At 37.4% G+C, this 14,151-nt stretch overlaps 1 protein-coding gene across 19 annotated transcripts in view; it reads left to right on the top strand.

Moving 5' to 3' along the window:
* The window catches only part of PKIB (cAMP-dependent protein kinase inhibitor beta), a 256,176-nt gene extending 251,113 nt beyond the window's left edge, over positions 1–5,063 (top strand). For all 19 annotated transcript variants that reach the window (XM_063813403.1, XM_063813407.1, XM_016956243.4 and 16 more), the window contains one exon: positions 4,299–5,063. In XM_063813403.1, the coding sequence (XP_063669473.1) occupies positions 4,299–4,366 (68 nt within the window). In that variant the 3' untranslated portion in view covers positions 4,367–5,063. The remainder of the gene's footprint in view (positions 1–4,298) is intronic.
* The last annotated feature ends 9,088 nt before the right edge of the window (positions 5,064–14,151 follow it).

The raw sequence follows: 14,151 nt of genomic DNA on the forward strand, positions 1-14,151 counted from the left end.
TGAGTAGCTGGGATTACAGGTGCCCACCACCACACGCCGCTAATATTTGTATTTTTAGTAGAAACGGGGTTTCACCACGTTGGGCAGGCTGGTCTCAAACTCCTGACTTCAGGTGATCCACCTGCCTTGGCCTCCCAAAGTGCTGGGGTTACAGGCATGAGCCACTGCGCCTGGCCTTGAGTGTATATTTTCAAAACATATTTTATATGATTGAGGAGAAAACAGTGCAAATGAAATTATCCCATACCTGACAAGCCACATGAGTAGATTACCTTTTCAGTACAAATGGAACCACAGAATATGAGAAGGAAAGACGGAGCCTTAGAAGTCCTCCACTCTTTTGATATATAGATGTTACCATAACTAACCCCAAACAGGTTAAGTGACTTGCCCAAGCTCACAAAAATTAAGTGATAATAGAATGTCTGGTTCCAAAGCCTTCATCTTTCCCATTATGCCAATTTTTCTCTATAAATGTTTCACAGAAATTATTTTGGGTGTTAATGTGTCACCCAGAAAAAAAGGGTGCTGTAGTCAAATAAGTTTGGAATTGCTGGTTTCAACATAATTGGCTTTTTACACTTCTCGGAATGTTTCCTTTTTAGACAAGGACTTCTCAGAGCCTTTGTTACAGAGACTTTAAAGTAATAGTGTGTCTACACCCTTCGAAAAATAGAACATGCAACATTTTTTTCTCTCATTTATTTGGCCATCTCTGAAGAAGCATCTCGCAGAATTATTGTTCTGGGAGGCACTCTAAAAATGTGACAAGGAGTAGAAAAGGCAGTTGATACAAAGAAGAGCAGAACACAAGGATGGAAATAGGAAATGTAAAAAAATAGACTATCATATCTGATTTATATTAAACGTATATTAATGAAAAGCCTAATTTAGTAAACAGTTAAAGTGGTATGTTACCTAAAAGATATATAATAAGGATCTCAACGTAATATTTATATAAAGTAACATGTTACTACCTATATAGATATATGAGAAATGTTTTTCCAAGCTAGGCTTCTAGAGAACAGAAGAACCAAGCCAGATAATCTAGAACTCAACATTTTCTTGCTTTCCCAAGAGTTCTTATTATGATCAAAAAAGTGAGATAAGTAACAGTTCAAAATAGCTTATTCACATTTGAAATGACAGTAACAGGCTTGAAAGGGAAGTTTGATGTTGCACTCTCAGAGAAATTATGTTGGAAGAATATATTGAAAATATATTCGATTACATTGAAAGCACTTGACATATGCAGAAGGTTGAAGAATAACAGCAATGTTAACTAGGAAGCACATAATATATGAAAAATCATTTTCCTTTCATTAACATCACAATACAAAATGTTTTCCTTTCATTAACATCACAATACAAAGTTGACAGCAATCATAACCTCTTGAGCAGATTATTGTTTCTTTTTATCTGCAATCATCTTTGAATGTATTTCTAAACACTTTCACATTACAAAGCAAAAAATGAGACTATAAGAGGTATTTGGAATCATGTTTTATATTTTAGTTAATAATCCTGAGCAAGATACTAGATTGACAACAAATGATATCCTGTTAGTTTTCATCTAATTATTATCTTGAGTTCCTAGTTCATTTCACAGAAAGATAACAACTTAAGGGGACTTCATATCATCTTCTGCTCATTAGACCAACTTAGAGATAGCAGATATAACAACTCTTCTCTGAAAGCTATAAAGCTTTGTGTGTAGCTTGCTTAGAATCAGTGGTGGCAAGTGCAGCTTCAATTACTGTGCAAATAATTTAGTGTTTTGTATTTCATATGGTTATAGAGTACCATTTTCTACCAAGCTTATTTTTCTAAGGGATTTCTTTCAATAAACACTTATTAAGCACCTGCCATGTTAATTAGAAGGCAACCAATTATGATTATTAGGGTGCAAATTCTCCCTTGATCCCAATTCTCCTCCAGCTACTGTCCTAGTTCTCCATTTCTGTTTTGTAACAAAACTCCTTGACAGAGTTATCTGCTTCTGTGGCTCCAAATCTTCTGCGTACCATTCTTTCTCTCACCCTAATAAGATTTTCACCTCACCACATCACCCCACTGCTATTTCAAGATCACAAATGACATCATTTCTGCTAACACCAGTGGTTCATTCTTAGCCATCCTCTTGCACGATCTCTTAGTCACAGATGATTGTCACTCTTTCCTGTAACGTTTCTCTTCCCTTGGCTTTCCGGACACTCCACTCATCTGGTTTTCTTCCTGCTTCCCTGGCTGCTCCTCCTTCAGCTTTTCTTTCCTCATCTCCCCTGACTCTAAATAAATTGGAGGTTATCAGAATTCAGTCTTTGGACATCATCTCTATCAACACTCCCTCACTTGTGATGTAATCTGATTTCGTTGGGATAATGATTGTGCTTTTGGTGACTTACAAATTTTTGTCTCCAAGCTGGAGCTCCCCTGAACTGCACACTCATATACTAATTGCCTAATTGGCGTCTCCGCTTGGATATCTAATGGGAATCTCAAACTTAATGGGTATAAAAGCGAACTCCAGATAGTCTCCTGACAACAGCTCTTTCTGCATTTTCCCATCTCTGAGTGGCAATTCATACTTCCAGTTAACAAAATCATTGCTAAACATATTGGAATCATCCTTTTCTCCCCTCTTTTTCTTGTATTCTCCATCCCATCTATCAGTGAATACTGTCAGCTCTACTTTCAAAATTGGTCCATAAATCTGCCATTTTTCACTCACAGGATCTAGTTTTTTTGGTACCTCTATGACTCCATTTTCTATTCCAATTTTCTCTACCACTGTCCCGCTTGCAAATCCTTCCTGCATATTATTGTCTTTGGCTTTGCTTTTCTCTGTGCTTGGAATGCTCTTCTCCCCACTATCTATATAGAATTCTTCTTCACCTTTTCAGGCCTTTACTCAAATGTCCCCTTCTCAGTGAGGCATTCCCAGCTAACTCTGTCTAGAATTGCATCCTTCAGGCCACAAGACTTCTTGAAATTTTCTATTTTCCACTCCTGTTTTAATGTCTTCATTAGCCCTTTTTACTTCTTATTGACCACACATTTCATTTATTTTGTTTATTGTCCATATTTCTCATCAGATTTTCCTTGAGAGCCGGGATTCATGTTTTGTTCATTGCCTTGTACGTAGTACATGCTTAATAAATATTTGATGAATGAGAGTTGAAGAACTGAATAGAGTCCATCAGATTTCAAAGATACCATTGATGACTTGGTAGGAGCAGTTTTGCAGGAGTAGTAGACCTAAATAGTTTCACTTAAAAATGGAGACAACAAAAGAGGGATATCTTTTAAAGGATGAAAGAGAAGATAGTATGTGGAAGACTTACAGTTGAAAGAGGGTCTTTGTTAGTTTAAAGACAGTAGTGACTTGCGGGAACAAAGGAGCCAGGAGAAAGGGAAAGTCAGGTAAAATGAAGAGCGCAGATGATTATTAGAGTCAGCCTCTTGATGAAGCAAAAATGAATAGGATGGGGGATCATGAAGGTATTAAACTGCATAGCAGGAGTAACACCAGGAGCCAGCTCCAAAATTGTGCAACCAGGGTGGTTGCATAGGGCTCCTTGATTAGAAGAGACTTGCATTTGGTTTAATGTTCTATTCTTGCTGTCTTGAAATTTTTCATTATTTTTGAACAAGCGTACTGCATTTTCATTTTGCACTGGGCACCAACAAATTACATAGCCAGTGCTCACAAGTGCATCTTCCATTGTAAAAAGAGGGAAGGCAGAAAGAATAAGCACAGATCACAGGCAGTTTTAGATATTTAATGGCAGGAAGTTGAGGGAACTCCTGTCTGATAACTTTGATTATTTTTTTTTCCTATGAAGTAGAAAGTGAGGTTGTCTCCTAAGAAAGAGCAAAGGGAGTAGAAAGTGTGAAGAAGCTGGGGAGAGTGCAATCCTGCATAGGGAATTGGCTAAGGACATACACCACGGAGTCAGTTGGCCCAAGCTCAAGTTGTGACTGTCACTCACTAGTCTCTGACTTTGGACAAGTCACTTTACCTGCTTGTGTTTCATTTTAGTAATCTGTAAATGGAGGCTCTGAGAATACCCTAGAAGACTGTCTGGCACTTAATAACTCTGTAGAATAGGAGAAAGTTGATCAGGAGAAGGTAGATTCCCAAACCTACTCATATCGCTCTTCTTTGTATAGTTTCCATATCTGAATTGAGGGCAAAATATGGACAGTGGACAAAGGAAAAACCAATGGTTTTATTCTAACATAATACAAAATAAATTTCAATATATTCCACATATGAATGGAAATTTTTTTTTCAGATGCAAAAGAGAAAGATGAAAAAACCACACAAGACCAATTGGAAAAGCCTCAAAATGAAGAAAAATGAAGGCTTATAATCTATCAAGAGTGCTGAATTTCCGCATGTTGAAAGACTTAGTGGTTCTGTTTTCCTGAGACATTTAATCTGGTGGTAACTGTGGTAACATTGCAGCCCTAAGCAGCATGTGTATATTAGATAATTGTGTTGTGATGCTACTCACTTTGATTGCAATGATGATGTCCAATGTAAGCTATTAAAAGGCAGGTTACTTCCAAATCGCACTGAAGGAAAAGGTTAAGAATAATACATGATCACGGAAATGCATACCACTGTCTGTAAACCCAAAAAAATTCACTGTTCTCTTTTGGATTTATTTAGCCTGATGTATTTTTAATTCAATTTTTATGGTGATGGGCAAATCATTCTTGGTAAATGTAAATCAAACATGATTGATTTAAAACTTCATGAAATTTGTAGAAAATTGTGGACATTTTTGGTGAGAAAGAACAATAGTCAAAACTCACATGGATAGAGTGTGTTTGTTTTTTGCCAAAAATGCCCCAGACTTTTTCCCAAACCTCAAAAACGTCTTGGAAAAATTGTAAAAGTTTGATAACAGAAACATCTTTAGGATATTTTTGTCTGACATATTTTGCTTCTAGTATGTGCCTACTGTGATTTTTTTCATGTGGAAAATGCAAAATTTGTAACAAAATGGTTATATGGAACATGCCTATTAAATGAATTTTACTATCTTCCCTAACTTTGGTATGTGTATGTGTGTGTGTTTTACTTTAATATGAATTATACAAAATACCAGTTGTTTTACACTCTCTTTTCTTATTCTTAGGGCTTTTGTGTATGTCTGAGTTGTTTTTAAATAACTTCCTCAGCAATGCAGACCTTAATTTTTATATTTTTTTTAAGTAGCTAACATAGCAGTAGGCACTTAAGCATTTAGTCAATGATATTGGTAGAAATAGTAAAAATACATCCTTTAAGTATATATCTAAGCATATATTTTAAAAGGAGCAAAAATAAAACCAAAGTGTTAGTAAATTTTGATTTATTAGATATTTTAGAAAAATAATAGAATTCTGAAGTTTTAAAAATGTCAGTAATTAATTTATTTTCATTTTCAGAAATATATGCATGCAGTTATGTTTTATTTGATTGTTGACTTAGGCTATGTCTGTATACAGTAACCAAATAAACTCTTTCACTATTAAAGAGATTTCTTACTGACACAAGTCTCCTTCATTTTATCTTCAGAAGTAGGCTGAGTAAAAAATGGTGACACATTTTATAGAATGAAGTTAACAGTCTTTGCAATATAAATCACCTCTGGCTTATTATTTTATTGACAGAGCTTACCTTTATATCTTATATACACCAAAGGGGTAGATCTCAAAGAACCTGATTGCTTTAAGTTTTCAAATATAATTTTTTCTTTATTAAATAATCAAAAGTAATATTTTAAGTGTAGCACTAATTTAATATTCAATAACATTTATCACAGCCATTAAAATTATATTTCTAAAAGTTATTTAATGACATGAGGTTTTATAATCAGATAAAGAGAGGTTAGAGTGGAACAGTGGTTTTCAGCATGGATGGGGAAGAAATTTTGCCCCCTAGAGGGCATTTGACAATGTCTGGAGACTTTTTGGCTGCCACAACTGGAGGTGGAAAGCAAGGGAGAAAAGGTGCTACTGTAATGTAGTGGGCAGAGGCCGGGGATACCGCTAAGCTGCTAAGCATCTTACCATTCCACAGGGCAGCCCTGACAGCAAGGATTACCCGGTCATGTGTGTCAACAATGCTGAGGTTGAGACACTCTGGAGTAGAGTTAAACTGTTAAGCATATGGATTTTAAATTCAGATTATCTGGGTTTGAATTCTAGCTCTGCTACTCAGTAGTTGCGTGATCCTGGGCAACTTACATCATGTCTCTAAGTCTCAGTTTTATCCTCTGTGGAATGGTTTTAATAATAGCGCATACTTTATAGGGTGGGTGGAGGCAGTAAATGAGATAGTATATGCAAAACAATTGAATAATGCCTGGCAAAGAATAATTATTCAATAAATATTAGCTATCATCATCATCGTTGTCATATTTATTCAAGATGCTCTTGCCAATACTGTGGTAGTGGAGGTGGTAGGAAGCTCAATTTGTTTATTTGTCTGTCTTCTGCCTTTCTCTGTGACTTCACAAAATCTCTGTGATATCCCCAATGCTTGGTGCTGGGAGAAAACAGGATGGTAGAAATAGACAATTCATGGTAATTATCACATGAATGCTAATTCAATCATGCTAATGGGTGACTGACAGGCCATGAGTATTACCATTTAACAATGAGTCTGCTCACTAGTATTTTATGACAGTTACTGCAAAAAAATAGAATCTTGAGTCAGTATTTAAATGAGTAATTTGTTCCATGAAAATGTAGAAGAAATAAAGTAACATCGTTCTTGGATCATAGTTTTCTACAATATTTTTCTCATTTAGAAGACCAAAAGTAAAGCCATGTCCCTCCTCATTATTGCTAACAGTTACATATATTCTGAATGATATATATTCTAAATCAATTATTCACTACAATGCACACACAAACGTTCCATTATTTTGTATTACCCAAGGTATCAGGCTTGTTCACTGAGAATATGTGCTAACGAAAATGGTTTATTTTCCCTGAGGAGTCCAGACAAAGGAGAATGAGAGGTCAGTAGCAGTTTAAAGACAACGCTGAATTTGCCTACCAACTTTTTAAAAAATCAAGCTATTTTGAGGAACCTATGGTATTTTGTCATAGCAAGTAGACACTTTTACCAAAGCTATTTATTTGGGACTTATTAAAGAAAGTCTCCTTGCCCATTTTGCCATTGTCTTTGTACAAGGCACTTGCTTTAGTCAATAGCTATGAAGTCTAAATTAACACTGTCAGATAATCAGGCTAAAAGGTGACAATAAAGCTATAAAGCAGCTGTCTGAAAACTTAACTCTGTATAAAGGAGAAAGAACAAAAAGAATCTATTCTGTGTCATGTACCCAGAGATATTTTGTGATCTGGGTAGAAAAGATTTGAACTTTCTTAAAACGTTAGTGAGTATAAGGGGAGGTGCCCTACTTAGAAAATAAACCACTAGTTTTCCTCAGGTGGCTTGACAACTTGGGCAGATGTTTGGCAAGGGACAGGGGGATAGAGAGGAGCCAGAGGAAAATGAAAATTCTGGTGTTCTATGCCACTGTAGAATGACTATACTTAGTAATAATATATAATTTAAAATAGCTGGAAGGGGCCCTGTACAGTGGCTCACACCTGTAATCCAGCTCTTTGGGAGAGCAAGGTGGGTGGATCACTTGAAGTCAATAATTCAAGACCAGCCTGGCCAACATGGTGAAACCCCGTCTCTACTAAAAATACAAAAATTAGCTGGGTGTAAAAAAATAAAAATTAGCTTGATGTGGTGGCATTGTCCCAGCTACTCGGGAGGCTGAGGCAGGAGAATCACTTGAACCCAGGAGACAGAGTTTGCAGTGGGCCGAGATTGTGCCACTGCACTCCAGCCTGGGCAATAGAGCAAGACTCTGTCTCAGAAAACAAAAACAAATTAAAATAAAATAGCTAGAAGGAGGATGTTGAGCATTCTCAACACAAAGAAATGACAAATGCTTGAGATGATGAATATGCAAATACCATGATCTGACCACTCTAAATTGTATGTATCAAAACATCACTATGTACCCCATGAATATGTATAATTATTATTTGTTAATTAAAAAGTAAAATAAAAAAAAAGATATAACCAAAGCTCACTAATCTGTTACCCTGTCTGTGGAGCCTGGCCCCTCAAGTTCAAAGTACAGCTCTGCCATTTGCTCTTATGATTTTGTTCATTTTATTCCTTGTGCTTCCATTTATTCAACATGTAAAATGATAAATTATTATGAGGATTAAGTGAGTGAATATTAGTCATTGATAAGGGCAATGCCTGGCATACTAGCAAAAACTCATATTATTATTATTTGCCAGAACATAAAGGATGATAAAGACTTTAAGTTGAATGTTCTAGATCTGTTGATTTTTTCCTATGTTGTTTGCCAGAATAGATTTCCTTCTATTCTTCTGCTCTTTTCTTTCCGCTAGCAACACCTCCGTGGCTAAAAACAGGACTGATTAATCAGACTGAGTCCCTTTTTTTTTTTTTTTAGAGTTACTGATGACAACTCTCAGAACATTAAAAATCTGCAGCCAGTTAAAAACTGGAAGCATTGGCTCAAACAAAGAGCTGGGGCAATGTTGTTGTTACTTGTTAAAATCCTAGAATGGATTTCTCAGTGGGCACACATCAACAGAAGTCATCATCATAGGCCGGGCACAGTGGCTCATGCCTGTAATCCCAGCACTTTGGGAGGCCAAGGCAGGCGGTTCATGAGGTCAGGAGATCGAGATCATCCTGGCTAACACGGTGAAACCCTGTCTCTACTAAAAATACAAAAAAAAATAGCTAGGCATGGTGGCGGGTGCCTGCAGTCCCAGCTACTTGGGAGGCTGAGGCAGAAGAATGGCATGAACCCAGGAGGCAGAGGTTGCAGTGAGCTGAGATCGTGCCACTGCACTCCAGCCGGGGCAACAGAGCGAGACTCCGTCTCAAAAAAAAAAAAAAAATCATCATCATAGCCAAATTTCTTGTGACTGGTGATTACTTAGCACATAGTAGATCCTTTTGAATCTTCATAAAAAATCATATAAAATAGTTGTTAATGTTTCTCATTTTTACAGATGAAGAAAATGGATTCAGAGAGTATCTTTGAGAGTTCACACAAGGAAGTGCAACAGTGACTTAGGACAGGGCTCTCAGAGTTTGGATGTGCACAGCCTCTCTTGTACCAAAAGTCCCCTCTTCCCCAAACCAGCTCATTCATGAGCATATTAGATTTGTCTGAATTTACTCAAAATTCTTAGGGAAATTTAAAAGTTGTATAAGAAGAATAACATATGAGCCAAAATGAGCACTGATATCTCAAAACAGCAATTTTATTTATTTATTTGGCTTTATTCTTTCATTAACTCATATTTTACCTCATTCCAGAAATGATTTTATATGGCAAGCTGTTGGTATTGTTGTCATTTAATTTCCCATTAACTTGTAGAGCCCTGAAGGAGTGCAGAGTTGGTGAGAAGACTGGGATTCTTTGGGGTGGGAAGTAGTAGCTGGAAGAGAGGCAGAGAAGAAAGGCTCCCCATCCTTGGCTCGGCTCACACTCAGCTTGGGGCTAACCATGGTTGTGAAGAGGGCACACGGACATTCTGAGACACAAACTGCATCTGGCATGAAGTAACTATGAACATTTTTAGAGAAGGGCCACATAGGTAAGTGAAATCATCTCATTTGTTCCTCAGTGATAAATTTCAGAGGCTGAATTATTTTTGGCAATGTTGATGGCAGAGAAGCATCCGAAGTGCCAGATGGGTCGCTACAGAGACCTCAGGGAACCATAAGAAAGCCAGAAATCTGAAGAAAAAAAAAAAGTCTCACCTTAGAGTCTGTGGAATTGAGCTCTCATAGTGCTTTAGGCATACCGGATATTCAAATAGTCCTGGTTTATAACGCATTTGTCAACTAAATTGAATTTCCATTAGTGGAAGGGATTTGCTTTTTACATATTGCCTTTCTTTGATGTAAAATTGTGGAGAATAATAGGAGAAAAAGCATGGGGCTGTCGTCAATAAATGCGGATTTGGTTCCAGGATGTTGACCTAAATTTAACCTATATTGACTACGTGCCTTTGGGTAAATTATTTTCACCCTGGGCAGTTTTTCTTATTTGAGAGAATTATTCAAAACTGACACTAGGTGGTGCTCTGCTCCCACTGGCTCTACAAAAAATTTAATCGAGGCATGCCTGAGGTTTCCAGTTTGTTTTACCAATTCTGCTACATATGTTGGTCAGGATTACTGCAAAAACAAAACAGCAACCAAAACTACAGTATTTCAAACACAATTTTTTCAAGAGACACAAGAAAAATAAAATTATAACAGTGTGCTATTCTGTGGCTACCAATTTTTTAGGATACCCTATGTTCTTAGGTACCAAAAGAAGGTGTTCTAATACAGCTTAAAAATATACTTCTCCCAAAGGAAAAATAAACCATTATGTTAAAAAGATACCTACACCAGTATATTTATCATAACACTATTCATATTAGCAAAAATGCGGAATCAACCTGTGTCTATCAACAGTTGACTGAATAAAGCAAATGTGGTAGAATACAACGGAATACTGCTTAGCCCTAAAAAGAATAAAATCATATCTTTTGCAGCAACATGAATGGAACTGGAGGCCATCAGAAAGTTTCTGAGTTATTTTACTTAAGTACAACATGTTCTCACTCATAAGTGGGTACTAAATAATGCATACATACAGACATAGAAAGTGGAATTGTAGACATTGGAGACTTGGAAGGGGGTGGGAGTGAGATGAGAAATTACCTATTGGGTACAATGTACACTATTCAGGCGATGGATACACTGAGAGCCCAGACTTCACCACTAGGCAATATATTCATGTAACAAGATGATACATAAGCCCTAAATCTATAAAAATAAAAAAATACACTTCTTAAGAATATATGGGGAGCAAGGGGAGGAATAGCTTTAGGACAAATACCTAATGCATGCGGGACTTAAAGCCTAGATGATGGGTTGATGGGTGCAGCAAACCATCATGGCACATGTATACCTATGTAACAAACCTTCATGTTCTGCACATGTATCCCAGAACTGAAAGTATAATAAAATAAAAGCTAAAAATAAATAAATAAAAAGAATATAAAGTCTATCACTTTTTCTGATGTGTAACAAAGAGTTCCTTTTTCTGTGTAACAGGGTCATCTGGATCTTTTTAAAAAAAATTTAAAATAGCAATACACAAATGTTTTATTCATTAAAATCAAATTACAAACAATCCTGAGTTCTCTACAAGCTTCAATTCAAAATAGACCTTTGATGTCTTTCAAGTTTAAAGCACTGTTTTCAATTGTGACTTTTAGACTTGGAAGAGCCCCTGGCAGTTTGAACTCAAGTAAATGTGTAAATGCTATGTGAATATGTGGTTTTGTTCTTGATTTAATTCAAAATATCATCTTATTGCTTAATAGTTCCCCTTCCAATTAGAAGAAAGATTGGTGTCTCCTAAGTGGAGGAATTGGGGTTAACAAGATGATTATTCCTGTTTTTCCAAGAGCAGGAAGGAAAATAGGGAGAACGTTTTCCACAAATCCCACTGTGTGTTATGTGGGAAAGTTGAATGCACAAAGGGGAAGCTGGCCAGGTAGTCTTGGTGAGGTTCTATTGGGGTGAGAGATTCTGAGCACAGCTTCTGAAATCTCTGGAGTGCTTTCGCTCTACAAGAAGATGTGCATTCAGTGACAGGCCCACATATGGGTAGTTAACAAGGGGAAGGAACAGATAGTATATAACTAACCCTTAGTATGTATTAAAACTGTTCTCAGTGCTTTATGAGATTATTTAATTCTCACAATAGGCCAACATATGAGAAAATAGGCCCAGAGACGTACTGTCCAAGCTCACATGAGTAAATGGTAAAGCCAAGCTTCAAACCAAAGCAAATTTGTTCCAGAATCCATACTTTTAATCACTAATCTACATCATCTCCCCAAATGAGAGCAAACACACAGTGATACTGTTCTAAGTGCTTTATCCACATTAACTGTTTTAATTTTCACAACAACCTCAAGACACAGAATTTATTCTTGGTCTCTTTTCACAGCTGAGGAAACTGAAGCACAGATTAGTTAAAAGGTTAAGATGATAATTAACGTTGAGGGTGTGCTTAAAGGCAAGACTGCCTCTTCTTAAAGTCTGTTTGAAGGGCACTCAGCAGGTGCAGAATTGAGCTCTGATCCCCATCACCTTCTTTTTTCCCTGGGGTTCTTCTTACTTGGGTAGATCCATGCTGCACAGCCTCCGAAGGCTTTGGTCTAAGCCTACGGATAATTTTGGTTCCTGGTGCCTCTTGTCATAGTTGGGATTAAAAAAAAGACACTAAGTATGGAGGAAGAACAGGATACACTTCCTCTGCACTGAGCTCTACACTTTGAAAGAGCGCTGCTTTAGCAACAAAGTTCTGAGGCAATTTCACAGACACCTCCTGCTCCCTAGCACCAGCCGGCTCTCCAGGGCACCCTTTTAACACCACAGTCAAGAAGGGCTTGGGTCTCCTCCCCAGGTGCTTGTCGCCTACTGGTAATTAACGAAATGAATCATTTCACTCTTCTGATGAAACATCTGCTTCCCTATAGCAACGGATGTTTAGGCGGTTGGCCAGGAGGCGGAATGTGTAGACCCAAGGAGATACCTTATTAGTTACTTTACCTATTAGCAGAAAATGAGGTCCGGTGGCTGGATAATTGTGTCACCAAGAATGACAGAAAATCCAAAAGAAAAAGAAAGAGTGGTTCTCTCCCATTCACAGGTTCTTTTCAATACAAGTGTTCCTTTATTTCTTGGAACTTCAGTTTTCTTATATGCAAAATGAATTTATTGAAAAGCCCTGTAAATTCTAGCTAATTCTGATAGTCCCTGAATTTTGGACTCATTTTAAGAGAAATTTTGAGACAATAAAATGGATTATCAGTAATAATATATGTATTTTAACTTGCAACTAAATTAATATTTCCTTTTTTAATTTGTTTTCTATTTTTTCTGTGTTTAGTTTTCAAGCTGAAAGAAAACAGGCTGTATTATGCATACAGTATCTACAGTTGCACATTCAACAACTGAGTTATATCATTTCTCAATATTAATTGAAGAAATGATTAGAATCCCTATAGAAAGTAATGCTGTGTTCATTTACTCAGTTACTTTGATGAATGCCTTCCTGAAGCTGTCCTCACTCCCCCTCATTGCTTCTCCAAGGTATGGAAATAGGCAGCCCCATACTGCCACATGTCTATGTTACATATGTGTTATACCATGTTATCCTGGGTAATGAGTCATCCTATCTGACTGGCTGGGAACCATAAGGTGTTCTCCTTCTCTTAAGATTTTTGCCCCTTGAAATAATCTTCCTGTTTCTTCTCACACCAAAGAGTCCCTATTCTTATATGCTTCTGGAGTTTCCATATTTGAGTTCTTCTGGCAATGACGGCCAGAGAGAAAGGAGAGGAAAGGAACCCACCAGTAGCTGTCTTTCTGCTGCCTGTCTGAGTACAGGTATATACAACGATGACGGGGGACATGGTGCGTGGAAACACATGATGAGCGTGAGCCATGCCAAGCGGGGACCTGAGTGAGGACCACTTACAGGTGTGGTGACAGAGGGAAGATGGACTTGGGTCCAGAAAGACGGGACAGAGAGATGGGCAGGAAAAGGGAGAGTACTTCACATGAGGAGAAGCTGAGAGACGGCAGAAGTGCACATGGGTATTTTGAGAGAAGCAGGCTGGGGTGGTTGGCACTGAGGCGCAGAGAGAAAGTGGTGGGAGACAAGAAAAACAGGGTTGGAAATGAGGCTCACAGTAGATTCTAGAGATCCAGGAACGTCAGGCTAAAGCACCTGGCCTTTATCTTGCAGGCAACAGGGAATCTTAAAAGGCTGTGTGTGTGTGTGTGTGTGTGTGTGTGTGTGTGTGTGGTAAACGAACGGGATGAGTGCTATCAAACCTTGGTATTTTTCTTAAGTTATATAAAATAAATTATTTTCTATTTTATTCTTAGCCAATAAATGGGATCGAGTGGCAACTAACAAAAACTAGCCAACTCTGTCAAAAAGATCTCCACATCAGAAACCAAGACCTGGAAGCTGTAAGAAGCCTGGATCCACA

This window comes from Pan troglodytes, chromosome 5, assembly GCF_028858775.2.
Source record: "Pan troglodytes isolate AG18354 chromosome 5, NHGRI_mPanTro3-v2.0_pri, whole genome shotgun sequence".
Classification (NCBI taxonomy): Eukaryota; Metazoa; Chordata; class Mammalia; order Primates; family Hominidae; genus Pan; species Pan troglodytes.